This window comes from Meles meles, chromosome X (assembly GCF_922984935.1).
Source record: "Meles meles chromosome X, mMelMel3.1 paternal haplotype, whole genome shotgun sequence".
Lineage (NCBI taxonomy): Eukaryota > Metazoa > Chordata > Mammalia > Carnivora > Mustelidae > Meles > Meles meles.
Genome location: NC_060087.1, coordinates 1,435,094 through 1,461,260, shown reverse-complemented (window position 1 = coordinate 1,461,260; position 26,167 = coordinate 1,435,094). Strand labels below are relative to the sequence as shown.

At 47.5% G+C, this 26,167-nt stretch overlaps 1 protein-coding gene across 8 annotated transcripts in view; it reads right to left on the bottom strand.

Annotated features, from left to right (window-relative positions):
• Positions 1-8,789: 8,789 nt before the first annotated feature.
• The window catches only part of XG (Xg glycoprotein (Xg blood group)), a 31,538-nt gene continuing 14,160 nt past the window's right edge, over positions 8,790-26,167 (bottom strand). For 7 of the 8 annotated variants that reach the window (XM_045996426.1, XM_045996427.1, XM_045996425.1 and 4 more), the window contains 8 exons: positions 22,727-22,789; positions 22,080-22,142; positions 19,208-19,270; positions 16,789-16,839; positions 14,956-14,997; positions 14,141-14,176; positions 12,410-12,526; positions 8,790-10,289 (listed from right to left, as the gene is read on the bottom strand). In XM_045996426.1, coding sequence (XP_045852382.1) covers positions 10,273-10,289; positions 12,410-12,526; positions 14,141-14,176; positions 14,956-14,997; positions 16,789-16,839; positions 19,208-19,270; positions 22,080-22,142; positions 22,727-22,789 — 452 coding nt within the window. In that variant the 3' untranslated portion in view covers positions 8,790-10,272. The remainder of the gene's footprint in view (positions 10,290-12,409; positions 12,527-14,140; positions 14,177-14,955; positions 14,998-16,788; positions 16,840-19,207; positions 19,271-22,079; positions 22,143-22,726; positions 22,790-26,167) is intronic. The other variant, XM_045996422.1, reaches the window with a different exon arrangement.

Here is a 26,167-nt window from a genome sequence, read left to right as displayed (position 1 = left end):
GAGGGGAGGGGCAAGAGCGGCCTTATTTTCCACATTTGCATAGTTCTTCAATACCTGGCTTCCTAAATAAAGAGGATGGCTTTCTCATTTCTGCTTACACGTTGCTGTACCGAGGTCTTCCAAATATTGGTATATTACAATCTGTAATATTTCAGTATATCATGTATATTTTTAATTAAAAAAAGATTTTATGTATTTATTTGACAGAGTGAGAGAGAGCACAAGCAGGGGGAACAGTAGAGGGAGAGGGAGAAGCAGATTCCCCGCTGAGCAGGGAGCCCGATGCGGGACTCGATTCCAGAACCCTGAGATCGTGACCTGAGTTGAAGGCAGACGCCTAACTGACGGAGCTACTCAGGCGTCCCTATCATGGATATTTTTAAAGCCCTACATCTGTTTATGTGTTTAAACCCGTCTCCCCTGCCAGTGTGTGGGCAGGCAGTCTGGGCAGAACGAAACACATTCATTCATTCGTTTTAGCACGCATGCAACTAAGAAATACCTACTGACTTTCTCCTATGTGTCCCTGTTGCAAGCACTGGGGACACACCCCTTATCTTTGCAGGTTTCACATTCCGCTGTGGGGGAAAAGCCAGACAAAAAAGGGTAAAAGCGTGTTCTCAGCACGCTGGACGTGGATATGAGCTATCAACCCAAGGTCTGAGCCGGAGCAAGGGAGAGGGTGTGCCCATGCTGGAGGAAGCGGCTGGCGTTGCAATGGTCCCATCTCCCTGCTTCCTCTTTGGTCTCCAGTTCAAGGTGACAGTGTTGGGTTTTGCCTGCAGCCCCTGACCAGCCCGTTTCGCTGCCCCCTGTGGGTAAATGTCCCGTCCTTGTTGGGTGCTTTCTGTCAAAGGAATGTCTAGACACCGTCTGTCCCTCCGTGGACTGTTTCTGCATCCTGAGCTATCCACAGAGGAGGACTCTGATGCATACGCATTTGGGGCAGGGTCCATGATGTGGATGGGGATGGGGGAGGTCAACCCAGACCCCCCCTACAGCGTCGACCTTGGGAACCGGAATAGCAGCCCGTGTGACAGGGGACAAGCAGGACAAGCAAATCCATCCCTTTGTGTGTCTGACCTTCAGGTGACTGTTCATGCAACAGGACAGGCTCCCCTCCCTCAATGCCCCCCGGCATCTTCTGTCTCTTCATCACGAGATCTCACAACAGGTTCGTCAACAAACACAGGCTGTTGTCTGTGTGTTTTGTGCACAACGCCCGAGCAGCCCCGTAGGGAAGGACGTCTCGGAGAAGAGACACCAAGACTAACTTTTGTGTTTAAAAATGGTGATGGTGCTTATCCGAATAACAATTCTGAGATTCCCAGGGGATGCCTCGCATGTTGGGTGGGGCACGTGGGCTGTGCCCTTTGAGAAGCTGTGGAGGCCGGCACATGAGGACCCCTAACTTTCAAGCCACCCACAAACTTAGGGGGCTCAGCGAATAACCAAGCACGTTAATACACCTTTGAATACACCTGCCGAATTCCGGGCTTGGCATATGAGCCCCACAGGGCGTGTGGTGGGTTCTGTAAGACCGCACACCTTCCCCGTCCCCCCGTCCGTCTTCATGAGACTATTACTGACCGTTTACTACCAATGACGCCCGCTGTCGTGTGCACTGGGTAAAATCTAATTTAGCAGTTTCTTTTTCACACAGTTCCTAGTGAGATAGAACATATGTATGCATGTTCTTGCTGCTATGATCATGTAAGTACCGGTGTTCATATATGTATTCTGTATTTCTCTATAATATAATTACAATATATTATGTAATGTGTGTAATTATGTACATATGGGTAATATATGTTATATGTTACATGTTATAATATATGTAATAATTATGTAATATATGTAATTATTACATAATATATTGTTGTCTACGTATTATATATATCCTCTATATTATATTAGTTTATTTTTAAACAATAGATGTTATTTTTAATATATATTTACCTATAAATGTATAATTTATGTATATGAATATGATATGTATGTAAATACATATACTTGTATTATTATATAGCATATAAATAATATATGTATATATAAAATATATAATATAAACTTATTTATATAAATATATAGTAATAACATATAAATATAAGTTTGTATACTATAAATGTATCTATATGACTCTATATAAATATATAAATATGTAGATATCTGTATAAATCTATAAATATATAAAAATATATAGGTTTTATAAATCTATTAATATATACATATATAGATTTATATATAGATCTATAATATATAGATTATAATATATAGATATATATAGATATATCTATATGATATATATAGATATATCTATATAATATATATAGATATATCTATATAGATATATAGATATATCTATCTATATAGATATATATATATCTATATAGATATATAGATAATAATATATATCTATATAGATATATATAATATATATATAATATATAGATAGATCTATAATATATAGATCTATATAATATATAGATAGATCTATAATATATAGATCTATATAAATATAAATATATAAATATGTAATTATATATTTATATATATAAATCAATATATAGATCAATATATTTATATAAATATATAGCTATCCAGGGGCACGTGGGTGGCTTAGTGGGTTGAGCCTCTGCCTTCGGCTCAGGTCATGATCTCAGGGTCCTGGGATCAAGCCCCCCATCGGCCTCTCTGCTCATCAGGGAGTCTGTTTACCCCTCTCTCTGCCTGCCTCTCTGCCTCCTTGTGATCTCTTTCTCTGTCAAATAAATAAATATAATCTTAAAAAAATAGAGAGAGATATCTATACATAGATATATATTTATGTATATAAAATATATAGATTATATATTTTATTTTATTTACTTTATTTATATATAAATATATAGATAATATACATTTACAAATATAATGTATAATTGATGTAATTATACAAATTGTACATATAAAATTATACATAAAATTTGTAAATAAAAATTATAAATAAGGTATGTACACAAATACAAATATATAAATATGTAAATATAGGTATATTTATATATTTTTATTTATAAATGGATTTCTATTAATATATAATATATTTATATATTTACATATATTAGTTATATATTTATATATAATATATAACATATATGACGTATAAAGTATATCATTAATTGTATATTTAATTTATTATTTATTTTAATTTTAATTTAAGACATTATTAAATGATATGTAATGACTATTATATTTATTATTTAATATTAATATCAAATGAAAATAAGTCATTTGTAAGACTATGTAATTATCTTGATACACAATGTATGTCTTTTTCCGTTCACAGAAACGCGTTCCACTCACGAGACAATGGAGCAGCCGTCGTCAGCGAACTGCCCGATGTCCCTTTGAAATTCTGTACCCCAGCTTCTGCCGTCAGCCCCAAGGTCGCGTGTGCACAGAGTTCTTGGCAGGTGTATTTCGGGCATACCCCGAGACAGAACCCACACATGTGGGTCTTCAGCATAGGCATCAACACACTTGCATTCAAGGACGGTCGCTGGTCCCCGGCAAAATCCCCAAAGAAAAGTCCTTCACGGTGTTGGGAGGAGAAAATTCTTCTCCACCTTTCACCGTCCTCCAGCTGGCTTCGGAATTAAATCAACATGAGACAGATTAGCAAGGGAACAACAACAACAACAAATCCCGCAGAGTTTTATTATGCGTGCACGGAAGCCCAACATTGAAATTTGAGACCAAGGGAGGCAGTTTCTCTGCTTTTTCTATGACGAGACAATATATTTGTGAAGCATGGACAGCATGAGAACAAAACAAGCTTTTGGGAGCTGGAATGAGTAAGGAATTCTGTGTATAATTTGGGCTGAGGCAGAGTAGAAAATAAATATTTGTTTACACAACTTTGTCATCTTTAAAGCCCCAGTTTCTGGTAATCAAGATGTCTTTTTACGTCTTAGTACAGGGAGGGCATTCTTTATACGGGAGATCTATTTCCTGTTGCAGAGGGACAGAGGAAGGTCTGAGTGTCCTTGACTTGGCTGTGTCTTTAGTAACTTCTATTTAAACAGTATGTTTTGTTTCTTAAATACCACATATGAGTGAATTCTTATGGTATTTGTATTTCTCTGGCTGACTTAGTTTACTGACCTTAATCCCCTCTAGATCTATCCATGTCTTTGTAAATGGCAAGATTTTCTTCTTTTGTATGGCTGAGTAACATTGTATTGTGTGCATACATACACATACAATATCTTCACATTATAATATATTTTATATAGTGTACAGATGTATACACACAATGGAATATATACATCACATCTTCATCTTTTTAAGATTTTATTTATTTATTTGACAGACAGAGATCACAAGTAGGCAGAGAGGCAGGCAGAGAGTGTGCCCTGAAACCCAGATGCTCCAGAAAAACAGTGTTGAACAGAGAACGCAGGGCCCCTGTGAAAAGTTCACCTTGGGTCTGCATTCCCTGTCAAAACGGTGAGTTTCTGGAAAGCCAAATTCTGCACTACGGTCCTTGCAAACATCACAGGAGGAACCGGGGTCACAGTATAGACGTCTGCTTTTCCAAAAACTTTCCAAAATTAGGGTGCCATTGCTAAAAGAAGTGAATAACATTTTTTTTTGGAAACAATACTAAAGCCACCAATTTTCACAGGTTATTAATCCTTTCCAATGATTTGTTTGGTGATGTTTCTGGGTATTTTTTAAATTTATGGGGTGCCTGGGTGGCTCAGTGGGTTAAAGCCTCTGCCTTCAGCTCAGGTCATGATCTCAGGGTCCTAGGATTGAGCCCCACGTTGGGCTCTCTGCTCAGCAGGGAACCTGCTTCCTCCTCTCTCTCTCTGCCTGCCTCTCTGCCTACTTGTGATCTCTCTCTGTCAAATAAATAAATAAAATCTTCAAAAAAATAAAATAAAATTCATTTTATTATTATTATTATTATATTATTTGCTATGATTCTGAGTATCTAACTAGGATTTATGCAAACAAACAAACAAAAAAATCAAGGTCCAACTGAATGGAGATTAACATGTACCAGAAAATTTATGGTGTGAATGGAAATTCCCATCTTCAGTGGTACCTACAGCTGCTTTTCTAAGAATCCCAAGGATGCCAACAAGAAATGAGTAAATTCGATAAGCAAACACAATGTCAGTAAATCCTTGCTCCAGACAGACGTCACGCAGCTATGGACGCTGTGTCCTTGAAACTGGGGACACATGCATGAGACCTGGTGACGAATCACAAGGAAGAAATTCAAGAAAATGATGAATGTGGTCACATAAAAGCTCGGATTGTCTGGAACAAGAAGCAACCTGATCTACACTGAATTATCTGGTGGAAAACACAATAATGCTGCCCAGACATCCCCTGTTAAGAAGTCTCCAAAACGGAACAGCTTCATTGCAGTCAGGAAAAAAAAACACAGTTTGAACGTCGGATTCCATATCGCTATCACGCATGTCAACATGTCAGGCCACACAGAGAGCCATCGGAAAACCCCATCCATATGCATATAAAATTATATAGAATGTGCCTGTGTTTATACAGGGGTTTTGTGTCTTTGTGTTTCGTACAGCATTTGATGTGTCTGTATATAAATACGTGGTTTATCCATTGTATACCGTGTATATGTAATTCTTACATGTAATGAATTATCGCGGAATGTGGCATTTTTAGGGAATGGACCACGGAAAGAAACGGGAGCCTCTTTGCAGAGACAACGCCAACGTCGTCTGTGCATGGGGATGCCCCCGCGCTCCAAGCAAAAATGCTTGCAGGGAAATCAGAAGTAGATTTTTTTTTTTTTCTTCGTTTTTGGTTTCCAGCTTGAGGGTTTCATAGCCTCGACGTAGAGCCTTCTGTTCAGGGTCAGGGGTGCACCGTGACAGGAGGGTCCGGTATGCACCATGACGGGAGGGTCAGGTGTGCACCGTGATGGGTGACGTGAGTGTCCGGGGTGCACTGTGACGATGTGACAGGCAGACATTGCACCGGGAGGTCCAACATCCCGGTAGCTAACACCTCCCTTCCCTGCACACAGTTAACTTTTTCTTTCCTGGTGGCGAGGACAGTGAAGGTCACGTCTCTCGGGGACCTTGGCGAGCACCTTGCAGACCAGTTAACTCACTCACCATGCTGCTTCCCCAGCACCCTGTGGTCTTAACCCTGGAACCTGGTGCCCTTTTATGGGCTGGGGTGTGAGGACCACAGGTAAAGGGTCCCTCCATCAGGACAACCGGGTGGTGACCGGCAGCTCCTTCCCCAAACCCACACACACTCCTGATGCTGGTCATGCTGTTGGGTGCTGAGCTTGGGGAAACAGGACGGTCTTGCTGCCCCAGAAATCGAGGTTGCATGCCATTGGCCCGGAGTTGTCACATGACCACAGTGACCTGCAAAGGTTGCTGGGAATTGTAGTTCATCTGGGAAGGCTTGCACCTAGCTGCAATCCTGTGGATTCTGAAAACAGAACAGGGTTTTTTTTTGGGGTGGGGGGGACCTGCATTCTCGAACACTCTGTGTTTTTAGTGTCTGCAGTTTTGACTTCCTGATGTCAACTTCTCACCTGAGTCTAAGAAAGATCCTGAATATTGCAACGAGCCTAATTCTATTTATATTAAGAAAAAAGGGTTTAGGGGCGCCTGGGTGGCTCAGTGGGTTAAAGCCTCTGCCTTCGGCTCAGGTCATGATCCCAGGGTCCTGGGATCGAGCCCCGCATCGGGCTCTCTGCTCAGCAGGGAGCCTGCTTCCTCCTCTCTCTGCCTGCCTCTCTGCCTACTTGTGATCTTTGTCTGTCAAATAAATAAAATAAAAATTTTAAAAAGGGTTTATTTGTATCTTTTCCCCCCATTCCATCTGCAGCCCTCACTACGCACCAGGCCCGACCGGGAATGCTTGTCACACATCAGCTCATGGGCCTGCACCCTTGGGGGGATGCGGAGCCCACGATGATGCCCGTTCACCAGATGGCGCACCTGCATGCCCAGAGAGGGTGTTTAACTTGCTTCAGGTTGCACAGCTCCGAATGCACGAAGCAGCCTGTGAACTCGTGAACGGAGCCTCAGCGTCCGGAGACAAATGCTGAACAGTGTCATGGCGACGTCCCTCGGGAAGCTCCACGAGTTCCCCGTCCTTTCCTGTAAATTAGGAACCCACGTAGCCAGCACGTAGTCACGGACTCACGAATGTCTTTGGGCGGCTCTGACAAGGTTCTGCAAACCCAGCAGCTTCGACCACAGACTCGGATTCTCTCTGTCTCTCTGTTCTGGAGACAAGAAAAGTCCGAGGTCTGGGCAGAGCAGGGATGCACTCGGGCAGAAGATGGTACGGGACGGTCTGCTCCGTCCCCCGCAGCTTCTGGCCGGTCCTCGGCTGGTCGCAGCTCCGCTGTGAGCTCTGCACCACACTCTCCCTGCGTGCATGTCTCTGTCCACATCTCCCTGCTCACGCCAACACGCCAGCCCCACGGGGCGAGGCCCCCCGTCCTCCGGGATGACCTCAGCTGGTGACTTCTGTGGACTCTCCTTCCAAATAAGGTCAGATTCTGAGCTGCGGCAGGCTACCACTCCAACATGTTAACTCGGGTGTGTGTGCATGTGTGTGTGTGTGTGTGTGTGTGTGTGTGATTTTGTCTTCCCTCTTTACAAGTCACACCGTGACAGCTGGGACCATGTCTCCCCCCTCCGCCCCTGGAAAGCCGTGCATGGGGCCACGGATACTCAGCTGAGGAGGGGAACAGAAATGCTTTCCAAGTGTGTGCAGGAAAATGGAAATTAAAGCATAGATCCCGTAGCGGTCGCTGTCCTCTGGCCCCGCCTGGAATTTTCTTTCAGGCTTTGCTCCGTTCCAGCATGAAGATGGACCTGCAGACCTGCCCCCTCGCCCGCCCCAGGCACACTTGAGCTCCCAGGAGGAGCAGAGGCGTGTTGCTTTTTACAACAGGGTCCAGACTATCTGTTCCCCCCTTCACGGGCATGCAGAGTGGAGCTTACGGTCATTTCTCTCCTCTTTCTAGCAGGGAAGCATGACTTCCTGGTGGCCTGGGGGGTTCCTTAAGGACCTATGCTCCCCGCTTGGAACTAATCTGACACTCTGGGTTACCCATCCCTCAGTCATCAATCAATCAATCAATCAATCAAATGCTTCTGCTGTATCAGCCCTACCCTGTCCCCCGCAAAAGATAGGCCTCCAAGGGCTGATGATTCCAACTTGCTTATTCTAACTGGGCTGAACAGGAATGCGTTTCTGCTTGTCACTTGGGTGATTTTCTTTTCTTTCTTTAAAAATTTCATTTGTTTGTTTGAGACAGAGAGAGAGAGCAAAAGCAAGGGGAGAAGCAGGCTTCGGGAGACAAAGCAGCAGGATTCCCACTGAGCAAGGAGCCCCGTGCAGGACTCGATTCCAGGACCCTGGGAATATGACCCGAGCCAAAGGCAGACGCTTCACCAACAGAGCCACTCAGATGCCCTACACCTGGGTGATTTTCATTCCCCAATCCCGTAACTACATTCACGTGTTCAGCATCCATCCTACTCCAAATGGTGCCGATGACAACATGTCATCGCCAAACACCTGCCGTGACCCTCGGAACAGGGCAGACACCGCAGCGGACGCAAACACACCCCCTAACGGACACCCCACCCTGCTCAGGATTGCACTGATACATTGCCCGCTAAACTGTGTAGACAGCTTTGTGAGTCGTGCACCTGCCCTGCGCTGTCCCCTCTTTGTGGGTGGGAATTACAGAAAGCAAGAACGCGGCAAGCCAACCGGGGTGTTTTGTTTTTCTTTGACGTTTATTTAGAGTGATGAAAATGTATGTATGACAGGCACAGGAAAAAAAAAATGGATGTACGTCCTTATAAATGCTTCCGTGGCGCGTCGGTCTGATTACAAAGGTGCAAACGCGTGTGTCCGTGCACACCCACACGCATTCACACACGTCTTCAACCCCCGTCACGAGAAACCCAACCCCGAAACTCACATCCAGGAAACCTAGCGCGCGAGGACATTCCCGTCCCGGGAGGAATTTCGGGCTGCCGTCTTGAAACGGCTCTGGTCACCCATGAAACCCGGATGTGAGACCCCACACCCAGATTCTTGGCTGCAAATTCCTTTTGGCTTCTGGAAAGCTCTCTTTAGGGCTTTCTGCATTCGGCACCCCCTCGATGGAGACCTAGCTCCCAATCCACAACGGCGAGTGCAAAGCCTGCGTATTTAGGACTTTTCTGGGTCCTATCCACGAATTGCAGATGGCTTTAATTGTTTTTATTCTGATATTTAGGGCAAAGCCCAAAAGTGCTCTAAGCATGTACCTAAGTTGAAGGAAACTATACCCATAAGCCCCAACTGTCCTTTTTCCTTTCCCCCAATATGTTAGTAAATAGAAGCAAACAGCTAGTCTGCATTTCAGATGCTTGAACATTTAAGGTTTCCTATTATGGGTCTTAAAAAAAAAAGCATACACAAAGAAAAAGGATGGCGTCATGCAAAGGACAGAAACCTATAGGGCATCAGATGGACACTGATACGAGAGGACAGTCAAGAGAGTCACAATCGCCGTCCCCTGTTTTCCCAGAAATCCCGAGACCTTAAGATTTCATAACAAAAGGAAAAGCATCCCCAGGCCACTTCCTCCAGCCTTGCCCCCGCCTCCCGCCCCCGAGATGGCTTGCCCTCGAGTGACTGTGCACGCACAATCCCGAAACCCAGGATCGGCGTGTGCAGGTTACAGGCAGGGGAGGGAGGGCTGGTCGAAGCTGTCCCCAGGGGTGAGAATCCCGCATCCCACAAGAGCCAGACCCACGGGCACCGGTGGAGACTCAGCCTAGGCCAAGCTTCCCCCCAGAGCTTCCTGGAAACCATCCCCCCACCCCTAGTGGTGTTCCTGATACCCCAGAAGACAGCACCCATGTCCTGGGACCCCCCACACTGTGCTCAGGAGACACACATGGGTCCCCCACATGCACGTCCTGCACCCTGAGGTAGCACTCGGAACGCAAGTCAGAGTCAGCATCTATCCACATGTGTGATCGAACCATTAGAGGGAGGAATCATCTTCGTTTGACCCGAGGAGGAACCCAGTCATGCTCATGAATGCACCGTATCCAGCGGACTGGGGATGCTTTCTGGGCCAAACCGAGTCCACGTCAGGGCGGCAGGTGATGTCGACGACGAAAGGAAGCGTCCCAGGAGCGGCCAACGGCATTCCTGTCTACACCGAGCGTCTCTCCAATCGGCCGCTGGGTCTCCAAACCCTCACACGTGTGCTGGTTCTGGAAGGGAAGACGGGAACCAGCATGTCATACGGAGGGTGAACGGACCAACTATGTCTTTTTGGGTCACAGCTAATTTTTGCACAAGCCCCCCTTTATGGATGGGGCTCCACGAACCTTCAGAACCTCGGAAGCGGGAGCTTTTATTACTTGCAGTCGAGCAAATAAAACCAAAGCGTCACACTCAAACAGTCCGCCTGTCGCCCTGTATGTGGCCCCGGAAGTGTGACCCCAGAAGGTGTGGCAGCGTCAAACTGCGGCTGTTGCACACGTCCAGTTCCACAGGTTGTGCACTGCAACTCATCCCCTTCCAACTTGCCAAGATAGATGTCAGCCATCCTTTAGCTGACAGGGGACCTCTTGGACCCAACAGCACAGCTGGGCAAAGTCGGTGTGAGGGGATAGAGCCACACTCGCTGCAATGCTGAGACTCTTCCCCATACCCATGTCTTGGACGAAAGCCTAGATGGAACCACCATGGGTCATACGTGCTAGACGGTTTGCAGGCCTGGCAACTGGCAAGACCAGGTAGTCCCAGGGTGAATCCTGCCCATCTTCGGAGGGTCCCCTCGTCCTGTGACAGTAGGTGTGCCTGCCTGGTGTCTAAGGGCCCTAGCTTTAGCAGACGGGCAGGCAAACATGGTGTGCACGGGACCCAGGGACGTCATCCCTGAAGAGGAGGTACTGAACGGGACGTCTGGGGGCTCAGTCAGTGAACCATCAACTCATCATCTCAAGGTCCTGGGATTGAGTCCCACATCTTACGAGGCTCCTTGCTTGGCAGGGAGCCTGCTTCTCCCTCTCCCTCTGCCCGTCTCCCCGCTCCGGCTGGCTCTCTCTTGTACTCTCTCAAGCAAATAAATAAAGTCTTAAAAAAAAAAAAAAAGAGTTACTGAAAAACTAGTCGGGATGTGTTTCTCGTCTCCAAAGAAACAAAAAGAGCGTCCAGACGGGAAAAACAAAACAAAACAAGAAAAAACAAACAAAAAAGCATCTTCTCAGATACACAGGAAGGCCGTGATCCATACTTAAAAACAACACAAAACAAACAAACCAAACCAAACCAAAACAAACAAACAAAAACACCCTCCAGCTGCTGCTGCAAAAAAACAAAAAACAAAAAACAATCCAATTCCAGTCTACACTGACGGGTTCCGAAATGCCCGCGTATCCGTGTGGAAGGAGGGATCCAAAGTCACGTTGTGCGTCTGTGATGATCCACGACTGCCCAGACATCCGTGGGGCTTTTCAGAGGCTCAGTTTCCCCTCAAGCTTTTCGGGGGGCAGGTAGGGTGGGGAGTGGGAAGCGGGTGGGGTGTAGACCCGAGCAACCCAGTGTCTGGATTTGGTCAGTACTGCCTGTCCGCCAGCAGAGGGAGGCCCCGGGCAGGTTTTGGGATTTTGCAAGCCTACCTGAAACACCCTTCTGCAGGCTTCATTAGGCACACGAAGGAAGCGGAGTGAGTGCACCCCACACACCCCACACGGAGTCCTCCCTGGCTGCCTGCTGTGGGGACCACACCTCAAACACTCCCTCAGCTCACATCTGTCCCCTACAGCCCCCTCTCTGTCCCTGGACCCTCCCTGCAGACGGGTCCTCAGCCCAGAACCTGCCACCTTCGTCCTCCAAGGAGTCGTGATTCTCCAAACCTAAGGTCCTGGACGCCCCCCCCCCCCCCCACACACACAAAATCCTGAACTAGAAAGCCACAGCGGCCCCCACCCATTTCCCGGGGGGGAAAATTCACAGGAATTCAACAGAAAGCCTTCCAAGTCTATCCCTCCAGACTTTCGTTTTTGGAGAGGAAGACAAACACCGCGGGTTCAACGGAACCGTTTCCCGAGTCCCTTAGGACCAACAGAACCAGTGTGAGCCCAGCTGATGGCAACCCCGATAACATTTCAGTCTATGTCAGTGACTGGCAGAAACGCCCACTCTGGCTGACCCCGAAGCTGCTTAAAAAAAAAAAAAAAAAACAAATAAAAGGAAAAGCATTCCCCCCGCGAAGACCCAACTTGACACCACGTCCTCAGCCGACGCCGCTCTATGGGGCGAACCCAGAAAGAACCCAGCCCAGCGACAGGCTCCAGGAGCTGTCTGTACACAGCCCGAAACTTGCCGTTTGTCCTCAAACAGTTCCTCATTCGGTTGCGTTGGCAGTAACCGGCCGCGGCACCCACCAGCGTGACCACCAGCACGGACACGACGGGAGACACGATTTTCGCTACCGTGTTACCTGCGGGATGGAGACACCAAAGAGGGGCTCAGGAAACACAGGGCCAGCGAGGGCGGCGAGCACGGCGAGCATTGCAAATTATCCCATAATCTCAGCTCTGGTCTTCCCAACCTTAAATGCATGGGGAGGGGGTGGAGGGGAGGGAAATATAACATTAAAAATAAAGACAAAGAGGGGCGCCTGGGTGGCTCAGTGGGTTAAGCCTCTGCCTTTGGCTCAGTCATGATCTCAGGGTTCTGGGATCGAGCCCCGCATTGGGTTCCCTGCTTAGTGGGGAGCCTGCTTCCTCCTCTTTCTCTCTCTGCCTGCCTCTCTGTCTACTTGTCATCTCTGTCTGTCAAATAGAAAAATAAAATCTTTTTTAAAAAAATAAAGACAAAGAAAGAACAAGAAGTCCGGGGAAAGGAATCTGCTTTTACCCCATTTGGAGATTATGGATGGCGTCTTTCCCCTTCCGGACGTTCAAGTCAGAGCATTGGAAATACGACTCATTCGATTGCTTTTTTGTGGATTTGTTGAATGGGTGCATTTGTACCTTGTTCAAAGTACAATGCTTATACTCTTGTGAAAAAAAAAAAAACCAAAATAAATATTCAACACACACGGGGCCTCACACAAACTCTCGCCAGAGGCACGCACCAAACCTGACTCCTGCGACGCAGGCTTACAGCCTACAGTTTGGTGTTTCTGCCCCGGGACCTGGCCTGACAAAAGTCCGGGCTTCTGAGAAAGGAAATCACTGCTTCCGTGGGCGAGAGCGACCTGCGTCTGTATCAGAGCGGGTCAAGCAGCTGGACGGCTGTTGGGTTGCCTATGTGGCTTCCACCTGACCTTGGCTTGGACACTGCCGCCTGCAGGAAGGACAGCTTGCCCCTCGCCACCGCAGTTTGGCATCGCTCCCCTGTCTGGACTCAGGACCCCGTATGTTCCATGCAACTGCGCGCCCCCTTGATTTCTGTCTTGGGCTTTGCCCCTCCAGAGCCCCAGCTCGGGTCCGAGACGAGAACGGAAGGGATGGATGTCCTCCCAACACCAGCACAGCCAGGCAGCAAGGAGCTACCCCAAGGCCGTGCATGCGCACCGGGGCGCGGGGGCTGGAAAGCGCGTCCATGTGTCCTTCTCCCGGAGCATCAATGATGCACAGAAGCCCGGCATTGGGGAGAGCGCATTCAGCTGTTGGATGGCTAAGAGGGTGCATTCTGCAAGCAAGGCGTGACCAGCGTGGGCCTTCTGGCCTCCACCCCTGCCTTGTCGGACCTGCTCTGGGGCGGGCAGTGCATTTCTAGGGTGCTACCTAAGGGCGGAATGTCCACGCCTCCTTTCCATTCCCCTTCTTGGTTTCCTGTTTGTGCGCTTGCTCAAAGTCCCGGGAGCCTTCGGTGGCACCTGGACAGGTCCACGAGCCCCACTCTGCGCTCGGAGCCTTGAGGCATCCTCCAGCCCAAGACCTACCCTCCTCCCTCCTTCTCTGAGTCCCCAGGGAGCTGCGCCGCCCAGAGAGGAAGACCGTGTTGCTCAGGTATTTCCCAACCGAAGAACTACTGGTCCATGAAAACCCCGTGGACCTGCCCAGAGCATGTTTTTATAAAAGACGGGGCTGCAAGGAGCCATTACCCTGTGGGTTCCCGTAGGTCGAGTATCCGTCTCCGCCTGTCAAGGGGAAGGCACATGGTCACGGGTTTGCCCAGCAGAGTTTCCGCCGCTGGGCGCCTGGAGAGGCTGCGCAGGTAGCTAGAAGCAGCGGGAAGCGCCGCGGATGGAGATCTCTGCGTGCTCGCAGGGAGCTTACCTTCTCCCAGAGGAGGGGGCGGACACAGCCTCGGGAGGGGTTGGCCGAGGCTACATCCAAGGTGAGGAGTGCCACGGGGCAAGGTAGGGACGAGGCAATGCAGCTTTCACTGCCGGGGGGCACGGGATATGCGCACACATTTGCAGGCGCACCGCGCACGTGCGCGCAGCCACAGCCATGCTCGTGCGCACCCGAACGGATGCGTACACGCCGGCCGCCACTCATGCACAGGGCACCACCCACGCGGACTCCTCCAACCCTGTGGGCCTGCACACCTCCACGCAGGCAGACCACATGCGAACACACCTGCAGGCACCTACAAGCCACACGCATACACACGTGCTCACACAGACGCGCACACATTGGCACACGCTTGCACACACATGTTCACGCACAGGGGAACACGAATGCACGTGTGCACACACACATATTTCAGTTGCAAGCACGGCTTACTTACTTCCTGGCAAGAAAGTAAGGTTTCAGGGCATGCAAAGGTGTGGACGCAAACCAGACCCAGCGGGTCCGTTCATTTCCACGCGGCAGACAATAGCAGAAGCTTCCCGCCAGCGCCCAGACGGGGTGTTAGTTCTCCTCAAGGACAGTTTCTCCGCACACAGCTCATAAGAAATCATTCCTTTACCATAATTGTTTCCGTAAGAGTTGGGTCTAGAGCGCCCTCCTCCTGCAGGACAGAAAGAGCACGTGAAACGGAAGAGAACCCTCCAGAAAATTTGGGGACACCGCTCAGAAAACCAGCACAAGCAGAGACTTCCAGGCCAGCCTCCCCGTGCAAAGAAGGAGCGCAGTCACCACGGGGTGGCCACTGACACACAGGAAGCAGCCGCTGAGGTCAGCCTGCAGGACGCATGGCTTCCCCAGATGCCCTCTAGAGCCTGTGGCAAAGGGCAAGCACCATACTCGCGCCCCAAGGCCAGGGCTGACCTGAGCTCCCGTGCAAACACGTTTTCCATGAGGCCAGCCCGGGGCGTGCCATGGGGACAGGCCATAGTCATCCCGGCCAGTGAAACAGAAAGATTTCTGGCACCTTCTTCTCACGTCTGGAGACCCATTTCTCAACACAGGTATCAAATGACAAATGCTTGATGCCAACTTTGTTAACTTGGAAGCGGGAGTGTTTTTGCAGGTGCCGTTTCAACACTGACGGGTCATTCGATGGACTGCCTCTTTCCAATGCATGATGGGGGTTACGGGTTGAGCCATGTCCCCCTCCCCAAAATTCATATGTTGATCGCCTTGCTCCCCGGGACCTCAGGACGGGACTGTGCTTGGAGGTGGGGTCTTTAAGGGTAACAAGGTACCATAGGGTGACAGTGATATGCCCCTTAAAGCAGGCTGTTTGAGAAACATGCTTCACCCTTACTCTGAAAAATAGGATGTCACATAAATATGTGTTCCCGAACTCTGGGACATCACGGAGAGCCTGGGGACCTTGGTTAACAATCCCATACCCTACATTTAAAAAAAGTTGCTAAGGGAGTCAATCTTTAAGATTCTCCTTTTGCAGTAAAAAAATAAAATTTGCAGGGCACCTGGGTTTCTCAGTGGGTTAAGCGTCTGCCTTCAGCTCAGGTCATGATCTCAGGGTCCCGGGATCGAGTCCCGCATCAGGCTCCTTGCTCCGCGGGGAGCCTGCTTCTCCCTCTGCTGCGTACCTTGCTTGTGCCCTCTTGTTTTCTCTCAAATAAATAAATATTTTAAAAATTAAACAAAAATAAAATTTGTAACTGTGTGTGCCCACGGACCCACAAAAAATGAAATTTGTAACTATGTGTGGTGATGGACACAAAAAATAAAATTTGTAACCATGTGTAGCGATAGACACAAAAAATGAAATTTGTAACTATGTGCGCAGACAGAGGTTCCCCAGACTTAGAGCCGCGACATAGAATCAATGTCGAATCGCTATGGTGTACACCTAGATTGGATACAGTGTTATGTGTCCGTGGTATCTCAAATAAAAAAGAAATCAATCCGTAGCATTTCATTTTCCCAGCGATGACGTTTGGTTCTCGGTCTTCCCTGATGGAAGCAGGGAGCGTCCGAGGGCTCCGAGATCTGCCGATCTGATGGCAAACAGCTCAGTGCAGACAAGAACCCACGGATCGCTCCTGCGGACTTTTCCTTTTTGGCAGCGTCTGCCCCCATGAACTGTTTTGAGTTGGGGGTAAGTCCGCCGCGTACAAAAAGTCCCTGATGTGTTGAATGTTGTCCCCCCAGTGAGTGCCGTTGCCTGTCGCTCTGTTTCCTGCTACCCGGACGCTGGGGCCCCTGGACAGCAGGACGCGGCTAAATCAGAGGGTCAGCTTGGAGAGGGCTCCGAACCCCGGACACCAGCACCCACGAGCACCAATGCCCAAACTGCCAGGACGAGGCTGAGATGGTCATGCAAGCGGGAGCCCTGCAAAGACGACCCCCACCCCACCACGCACCGGGGGCCAGGGACCGGGCGTACCGTGCGCGTTTCCCGACCCGTCGCTGCTGGGGTAGTAGCTCCCTCCGCCTCCTGCAGGAGAGAAGGTTCGCGTCAGGGATGCTCTACTGGGAACCACAGGGTTCCTGGTGATGGTCCCAAAGCCCAAAGAGAGCCCCACAGGGTGGCAAAGAGTGGGGACCACCAAGGCATGTCCAAGGCTGCCTTCCTCAAGGCACAGCTTTCTGGAAGGACAACTCAAGTCAAGACAGAGCCCCATGGCAAGCTTGGTGCCTTCAGAGAGCACACATGAACCCTGAGAGCCTTATGGGAAAGTAGGGGTGTCCTTCTCCTGCAGAGAGATCCGAGCAGGACTGGTCATTCTGACGCAGGAGCACCTGTATGGCATGGGCAGATGGGCAGGCAAACCCCATCACGCACGACCTTTCTTAGGGGCCAGGCATTTTTACGGTCGGCTGGTCGCAACCATCACAACCTCGAAGACAAAGCTGTTTGTTCCCAGTGCTGAGCATGGCAGAGAGAAGGGGCACACATACCCCGCGCGTCCAGACCACACAGGTGCCCCCTGGCCAGGTATCGGGGCCGAGTCCTCATGTCTTCCGAAACGCGTCACGTGTGACGGAACAGAGGAGAAACCCCGTGAAGCTGACACAGAGCCTCATGCAGTCCAGTCTGGAGCCCGGGCCTGCAGAGGGCTCCGTCCTGACTGTCTGCGCGTGGTTTACGTATGAAAACGTCTCGGCAGGTGTCCCCAGTCCCATGGTAGAGAGAACGTCCCACTAAACATTTACATACACTTGTGTACGTATATGCTGTGCACCAGCATAGAGCTGGGAACGTGACTCTCCACACACATACACACCATAAAGGTGTATTTAGGTACGTAGAATGCACCGATAATCAGAGGAACACACGTGAAAATATGCACACGTACGTGTCAAAGTATATGAATACCCATGAAGATACATATCCCCACGTGCATATGCAGAAGTACAATCAGGGCACCTGGGTGGCTCCGTGGGTTAAAGCCTCTGCCTTCAGCTCAGGTCATGATCTCAGGGTCCTGGGATCGAGTCCCGCATCGGGCTCTCTGCTCAGCGGGGAACCTGCTTCCCTCTCTCTGTCTGCCTGCCTCTATGCCTACTTGTGATCTCTCTGTCAAATAAATACATAAAATCTTAAAGAAAAGATATATAGCAATATATATATGTAAAAGACCATATGTAATGTCTATAAAGCGATCCATACATGAATATTTACATGCATATATAAAGGATACATTCCTAAGAGCAGATAGAGCGAGACATGTGCGTACAAAGATGTTTCTGTGCACGTGACTCAGGGATGCATGCATAAGCCACAATGTGCAGAGACGTGTACACACAGATGCATTTGGAAAAGTCTATAAAGGGATCTACATGTGAATATAAAGACATAAATATGCATTTTCATATACAACGGATATATGCATCAGTGAACATATATACGGACGTATGTATACAAACGTCTTTATATAATTGTAGATAGAGGCATATGTATATATAAGATATATGGGGCGCCTGGGTGGCTCAGTGGGTTAAGCCTCTGCCTTCAGCTCAGGTCATGATCTCAGGGTCCTGGGATCGAGTCCCGCATCGGACTCTCTGCTCAGTGGAGAGCCTGCTTCCCCCTCTCTCTCTGCCTGCCTCTCTGCCTACTTGTGATCTCTCTCTCTGTGTCAAATAAATATATAAAATGTTAAAAAAAAGATATATGGAAACATGTACACAGAAGTTTCTATAAGTGTATATAACAGATACGTGCGTAAGTGAATCTAGAGAGACGCACATATACAGACAGGTGCATACGCAAATGTCGATAAGGGTTTCCGTACATGAATATGGAGACACGTAGTTTTGTACACGCACATATAAGGGATGTATACCTAAGTGAATATACAGAGAGAGACATACGCAGGCAAAGATGTTTCTATCAATGTATATAAAAGATACAATGTAAGTAAATTTGCACAGACACATGTGTACCGACAGGTGCGTTTGTAAATGTCTATGAAGAGATCGTACGTGAATGTGGAGACCCTTGGAGAGCTACGCGTCTGTGAACCCGTACGCCTTGCAGGATACCCATATGGACCGACGTGTCGGCAGAAAGGCACGTGCACAACTGTGTGCAGACTATAAAGGAACGCACACGTGGGTACACACAGATGTGCACACGCACACACGTGTACACAGACACGACCAACACTTGGGAGTGCAATCGGCCCTGTGGCCAGCGTCACCCACAGCACCAACCACCAGAAGGGACAGGTGCATGGAGCACGCCGTCCGATGAGGCACGGGATACGGACGCCCTGTGCACCTCGTCTTCTGCTCGGGGCCAGCTCTGCACCCAGGCCTCCCCGACATGCCCAGCCTAGTGAGAGAAGTCATAGGCCTACCTGCGGGCGGTTTGGGTCTGGGCGGGTAGCGGCCATCATCCCGGTCGGTGTTGCCGAAGTAACCTGTGGAGTGAAACACAGACCATCACTCATACCCCGTGCAGACAGCGCTCAGTCAACCCCAGCCCACGGGCAGCTTATGGGGAGTGGGGCCGACCCCTTCCATGATGCCGGGACACTGGGACCAAACTACAGGTGTCCCCAGTGCCCTCCAGGTGGGATGACATCCTTCCTATGGGATGAGCGTACAGGTGGTCCAGCAGCCTAGGGAGGGTAAGTGCATGGATGGTCTCCTTATGATCTGAGAGCTGAAGAGAGGTACAGCATGCAGAGGAAGACAGTGATCCATCACCTCTCAGAACCCCAGACCCCACGGCCTTTGCACATGCCCTCTGCACTGAATGCAGGCTTCCATTCCTGTCTCAGACCCTGTGATAAGACCACCTCCACCCTGGCTGGGAACCCAGAGCTCCCACACTGTCCCATCGATTAGTTCCTGCCCCCCAACCGTGCCGCTTGGTGACTGCCGCACCCCTGTGCCGAGAACCATACACGGTACGTGTGATGAGCAGGTCACAAATTGCAGTCAAGTCATGTGTGACCTCTGGGGATGGGAAAGACGCTACAGGATGAGTTAATCCCAATCACCCACGATTTAATCAATCATCAATCGTGCTAACGTGATTGAAGCCTGCCTAACACCCAAAAGGACTGGTTTCAGTGAGAGTCAAGGTCATGCTGAAGGGGGGATGCTTCCCCCGTCGCTCCATGGGGACACGAGCTCCCGTCCGGACCCCTCCAGACCTCACCCCCATGAGCCTGTTAACCCTACAGCTTGTGCATATCCTTCATCAAATCCCATACGGTAAACGAGCACCTGTGCAAGCCGCTCTAGCAAATTAACAGAACCCAGAGAGAGGGTCTTGGGAACCCCCAATGTACAGCCAGATGTTCAGAAGCTCAACCTGCACTTGCCAAGTATCATCTCAACCAGGGCCAGTGTCCTTGGGCTGAGCCCTTACCCTGTGAGATCCGGTACTATTTTGGGGAAACAAGAGTATGGTGAGGGATTTTTTGGTCAAAATAGAAAGAAATGGAATGTGCACGCGAGTCCCCAAAGGTCCCTTTCGGGTTCAGTGATTCCCTTTGTGAACATTCTGCAGGCACCAAACGTCCTGACCTTTTCCTGGGGATGCTGATATATGGAGGCTGGTGAGGCGGCCTGACCTGTCCACTGGGGCTGTTGCGGGGACGTCTGTGTTTGCAATCAGAAGAAACCTCGGGGGCCTTGAGAGGTGGGGGCCAACTAATCTGCAGAGCCCAGCTGCAGGATGTGAGTTGCCCTAGGGTGGCGGGGTGCTAAGGGGGTGTCAGAAGGCAGTACCAGTTCCTGTGGCCAGGGACCACCGTCCACATAGGAAACTGTGTATCTTGCCTAATGGCTCTGGCCACAAGCCACAGCCTGTCCACCTCCCAGCTGCCTCCTGCGCACCCACAGGGACACAGGTCCCAGTGGAGACTCCAGCCCCCACATCTGAGCTGGCCACTTGCTAATGCCATGGAAATGTGCACAGCTAATGCCATGGAAATGTGCACAGCTAAGTGCAGTGCTGGAAAATGTGCACGCAATGGAAAACCCTACAGAAAGTGTCCACCTGCTTGGAAAACCCTACAGAAGGCATCCACCTTCTTGGAAAACCCCACAGAAGGCATCTACCTGCTTGGCAAACCCCACAGAAGGAGTTCATCTGCTTGGAAAGCCCTACAGAAGGCGTCCACCTGCTTGGAAAACCCAACAGAAGGCATCTACCTGCTTGGCAAACCCCATAGAAGGAAAACCCAAAAGAAGGCATCCACCTTCTTGAGAAACTCTACAGAAGGCATCCACCTGCTTGGAAAACAGCATGGAAGACATCTACCTGCTTGGCAAACCCCACAGAAGGCATCCACCTGTTCACTGCTCCCAGATGGCTGAAACCTGCATGCTTTGTCCCCAAGAGCCAAGACATGGCCCCAGAGATGCATGTAGAGAGGTTTACGATGCCTTAAGCATCCTTTAGCAAAATCTGTATGCATGACCCGCCCATCTCTCCAAACAACCTTCTCTCCCCACAGAGTTCTAATGCCCCCTGCCCTCCCAGGGCGTGTGTATAGGACTGAGCTACTTGGAGCCCAGATGACCTCCAAGGGATCCTACTCAGGGTTTGGGAGACCATCTGTAGTCACCCTACATCTCTTTCCCCTTCCCTGTATTAATAAGACCATAGTTGGTCTCTGTCCTGTCTCTTAGAAACCCCCATAGAGAAGCCCAGATGTCCATGACCAGCAGGGTTGGATAAAAATGTCCAATTTCTCTCAACAAGAATCGCTCCATCAGGGATGCCTGCCCAGATATGTGGGGACCCTTGGGAAAGGCGTTTCTGGAAACCGGTCCTGCCATCCAATAAGGGCCAGCCACCAGACATGGCGGCATCTTCAAGAGGCTGTCACGAGGCTCTGGAGAGCTCACGATTTCCCATTAATTTTGCTTCAAGTGGGCGTGTCCAGAAACATCCGTGAGATGAGACCAGTGTCCATCATGACCCCCATGAACACCATGGAGGAGACAGAATGTCACGGCCAGGGATTTGGGGAGGGTACGGGGGGACTGTGTAGACCACTCCAGCTGACGGAGTTGAGCGTGTGCACTCTGATGGGGAGATGTAGGGGGCTGGGTCTTCTGTCCCCAACATGGGAGTGGACGACTAGTCAAGCAGCTGCTGGGCGTTCGAAAACCATCGTCAGTTCACCATGGAGGACGGAATTTCAAGTGGGTCCATATGGATGGTGCATCCATTCCCAACGTTTCTGTATCCGGGATTAATACACTTACCTCCGCCGCCGTCAGAACCGCCAGGCTGGGGGCGTGGGTGTGGCCTCGGCCTTGGGTAGATGTCTGTGGGAGAGTAGCACGGGATGTGAAGAACGCTTCTGGACACCCTTGACGTAGCCCAGGCTCACATGGTTCTACGCGGTCGGGTTTTAGGATTTGGGTGCCATTGGATCACCAAGGACTTTACTGACAATGTTTCCTTCTGTTTTATCTCTTATTTATTTTTAGGAAATCTATGGGAACTGTGTCTACCAGGGTTTTGAGGCCAAGGAGACACGGAGGGTCAGTGACTTGTAATGCACGGTGCACGCAGGTGGGATTTATGAGCAGGAGATAATTTGGAGCCCTGCAAACGAGCGGGAAAGGAACTTGTCCTCAGCATCCCTAAAACCATCATGAGAACATACAAGATCATCTGAGTACGTGGTATTTTCCAGAGCTCAGAGCAAGGGGAAATAAAAGGAATGATGTCGGTTTGACCTTCGGCCCCCTCCCACTGTGGACCGTGACTCCGTTTCCTGCAGAGCGAGTTGCTCCTTATTCCCAAAGCAGCCTGATGACCCCCCACCCCACGACCACGGCCGTAAAGACAAGGCAGGCTCCACAGAACCAGGCTGGAAGGGAGCCCGAGGGCTGAGAACGCTTACTTCCACTATCGTCCGGCATCCCGGGCTGCGGGTGGTACGGCGGTTTCGGCCTTGGGTAGAGATCTGCAGGGAAAACGACATTATACATAATGATACATAATATGTATTTTGCATTTTCAGCCCAGAGAAACAGCCGCCTGTCACGAGCGGCCTATCAACAGGGACGTTGTGCAAGTATCGATTTTCTGTCTTATTCACATTTGCTGCTCACGGTGTCACAGATGGCCACGGACCCACTGCACACGACTGAGTCGATAGACGTGAAATCTGAAAACTACAACTTAAAGGGAAAAGCACACAAGGGTGCGTGTACACACACACACACACACACACACACACACACACACACACTGTTCCTAGAAGCTAGCCTCCATGGCGAAGACGGTGTCAGAGTTCCAGGTTGCCGACAGGTGCTGGCTTTATGATAAGGATCAGCGTGCCACCAAAAAAAAATGGTCAAAAAAGGCAGAGAAATTCTCCGGGTGTATTTTTAAATTGATGTCAGTGCTTTCTTACTAAGTATAGTCTTCTCCTGGTTGTTGGTTATCTCTCTCCATTTCTTTTATTTTAACTCTATTATTTATTGATATATCATATATCGTAGATATATATCACTCATACATCGCATATATATGACGTATCAAATAGTGTATCAAATACCATACAATGTAATACATACGTGTTATTAAATAACATGTACTAAATTTTATTATGTAATATACCATTTATTTTATATATAATTTAGTAATGTATGTGCTACGTATAATACATATTATGTGTTATATATGTACAATGATATATAATTATATTATATTAATATTATATATAATTGCCTATTATATCTTATATATGTTATATATAAATTTATATATATAACACATATAATATATAACTTATATAAATTATTATATAAAATTATATATAAATTATATATATTTTATATAAATCATATTATATAAATATATACAAGTATATATTATATGTTGTATATTATTATATATAAATATATAAATTATGTATTATTTGCTTTACATGTATATTACATACACCATATTACATATGCTCTCCAATATATATAATTATACATTGTCTTTTGTTACATGGCATATAAATATGTTACTGATTTCATATAATTTAAGAATGTATATTGCATGCGAGGTACCTATATCTCTATAATTTTATATTATAACACATATGTGCTATAAATCATACATGTATTACTGAGGTATAATCGACGTACAAGATTATACTAGTTTCAGGGAAACAACATGACAAGGGGGTATTTCTCCGCATTTCAGAATCTGGTTAACACCCATCACCACAGACACCAGCTACAGAATATTTTTTTCTTGTGGGGAGAACATTTTGGATCTACTCTCTGAGCAGCCTTCCGACATGCAGTTCAGTATTTTTAACTGCGCTGCTCACGTTGGCGAGCCGTCTTCACGGTGATGCACGTGGATGCTGTGCGTTGAGACGCTGGGCTCCGGGGTCCGCCTCCCACGCCATGCCACTGATGGACGCGTAGGTGTTGTTTTGTAGCTCAGCTAAGGATCCTTTGCACCCTGAGCTCATAAGACACATCGTCTATTTTCCCAACACTTGTAAAGTGTTTCTTTGCATACTTGGATTTGTCGTCCATCTAGATCTTATTTTTATAAATACTGCAGGACGTTGAGAGTGAACTAGCTATTATCCAGGAGAACAGCCGGTCGCCCCGGGCCTGCTTGTGTGGCGTGCTCCTTTCCCGCTGTTCTCTGGCTCTGACCTCTCTCAGGTACGGAGACATAATTTGGTCCCTGAGCTGCCACCCTGCCTCTGGTCACACCTCAGCCTCCCACCCTCCCCGGGGTCTGTGTCTGGGTTTCTTGTCCAGACCCCTGGCCAAAAATGTGCCCATCCCTGCAGAAGTAACAGACGGCCCTCTTTCCTAAATCATCCTGTGCTACACAACTGTCTGCTTCTGAGCTAGACTGTGCAAACGTAATAAAAACTGGAGATTATATAACACCTGTTGGCTACTATGAAAAACACAAGAAACGACAGCTGTTGGCGAGGATGTGGAGAAAGGGGAGCCCTCCTGCACTTTTGGTGGGAATGCCAGCTGGTGCAGCCACTGGAAAACAGCATGGAGGTTCCTTCAAAATATTAAAAGTAGAAATACCCCAAGATCCAGTAATTCCAGTACTGAGTGTTTATCTACAGGAAACAATTACTGTCTTGAAAAGGTATCTGCACCCCCATGTTCCCTGAAGCACTATTCACAATACCAACAGATGGAAGCACCTCCAATGTCCACTGATGGAAAAGTAGATAAAGAGAATGTAATATAGGTTTCAATGTAAAGTATATATAGAGATATATTGTATCTATATGTAATATGTATAAAAGAGAATATATATATTACAATGTAACATACAGATTACATGGTATCTATATGTAACATGCATACTGCAATATAATGTATCCATTACCACATATACAGATAGAGATACATTGTATCTATATGTAATATGTATATTGCTATGTAACGTGTCCATGACCACATATAGAGATAGAGATATATTGTGTCTATTTGTACTATGTATATTGCAATGTAACATATCTATTACCATATATAGAGATACATTGTATCTATATGTAATGTGTGTATTGCAATGTAATATGTACCTTACCATATATAGATAGAGATACATTGTATCCATATGTAATATGTATATTCCAATGTAATGTATCTATTACCACATATACAGATAAAGATATATTATATCTATGTGTAATATGTATATTACAATGTAATGTATCTATTACCACATATACAGATAGAGATATATTGTATCTATATGTAATATGTATATTGCAATTATCTGTTACCACACGTAACATATAGAGATACATTGTATCTATGTGAAATATGTATATTGCAATGTAATGTATATATTACTATATACAGATAGGGATACAGTGTATCTATATGTAATATGTATATTGCAATGTAATGTATCTATTACCACATATACAGAGAGATATATTGTGTCTATTTGTACTATGTATATTGCAATGTAACATGTGTATTACCATATATAGAGATACATTGTATCTATATGTAATGTGTATATTGCAATGTAATATATATATTACCATATATAGATAGAGGTACATTGTATCCATATGTAATATGTATATTGCTATGCAATGTATCTATTACCACATATACAGATAGAGATATATTATATATATGTGTAATATGTATACTACAATATAATGTATCTATTACCACATATACAGATAGAGATATATTTTATCTATGTATAATATGTATATTGCAATGTATCTATTACCACACATACAGATGGAGATACATTGCATCTATGTGAAATATGTATATTGCAATGTAATGTATATATTACCATATACAGATAGAGATACAGTGTATCTATA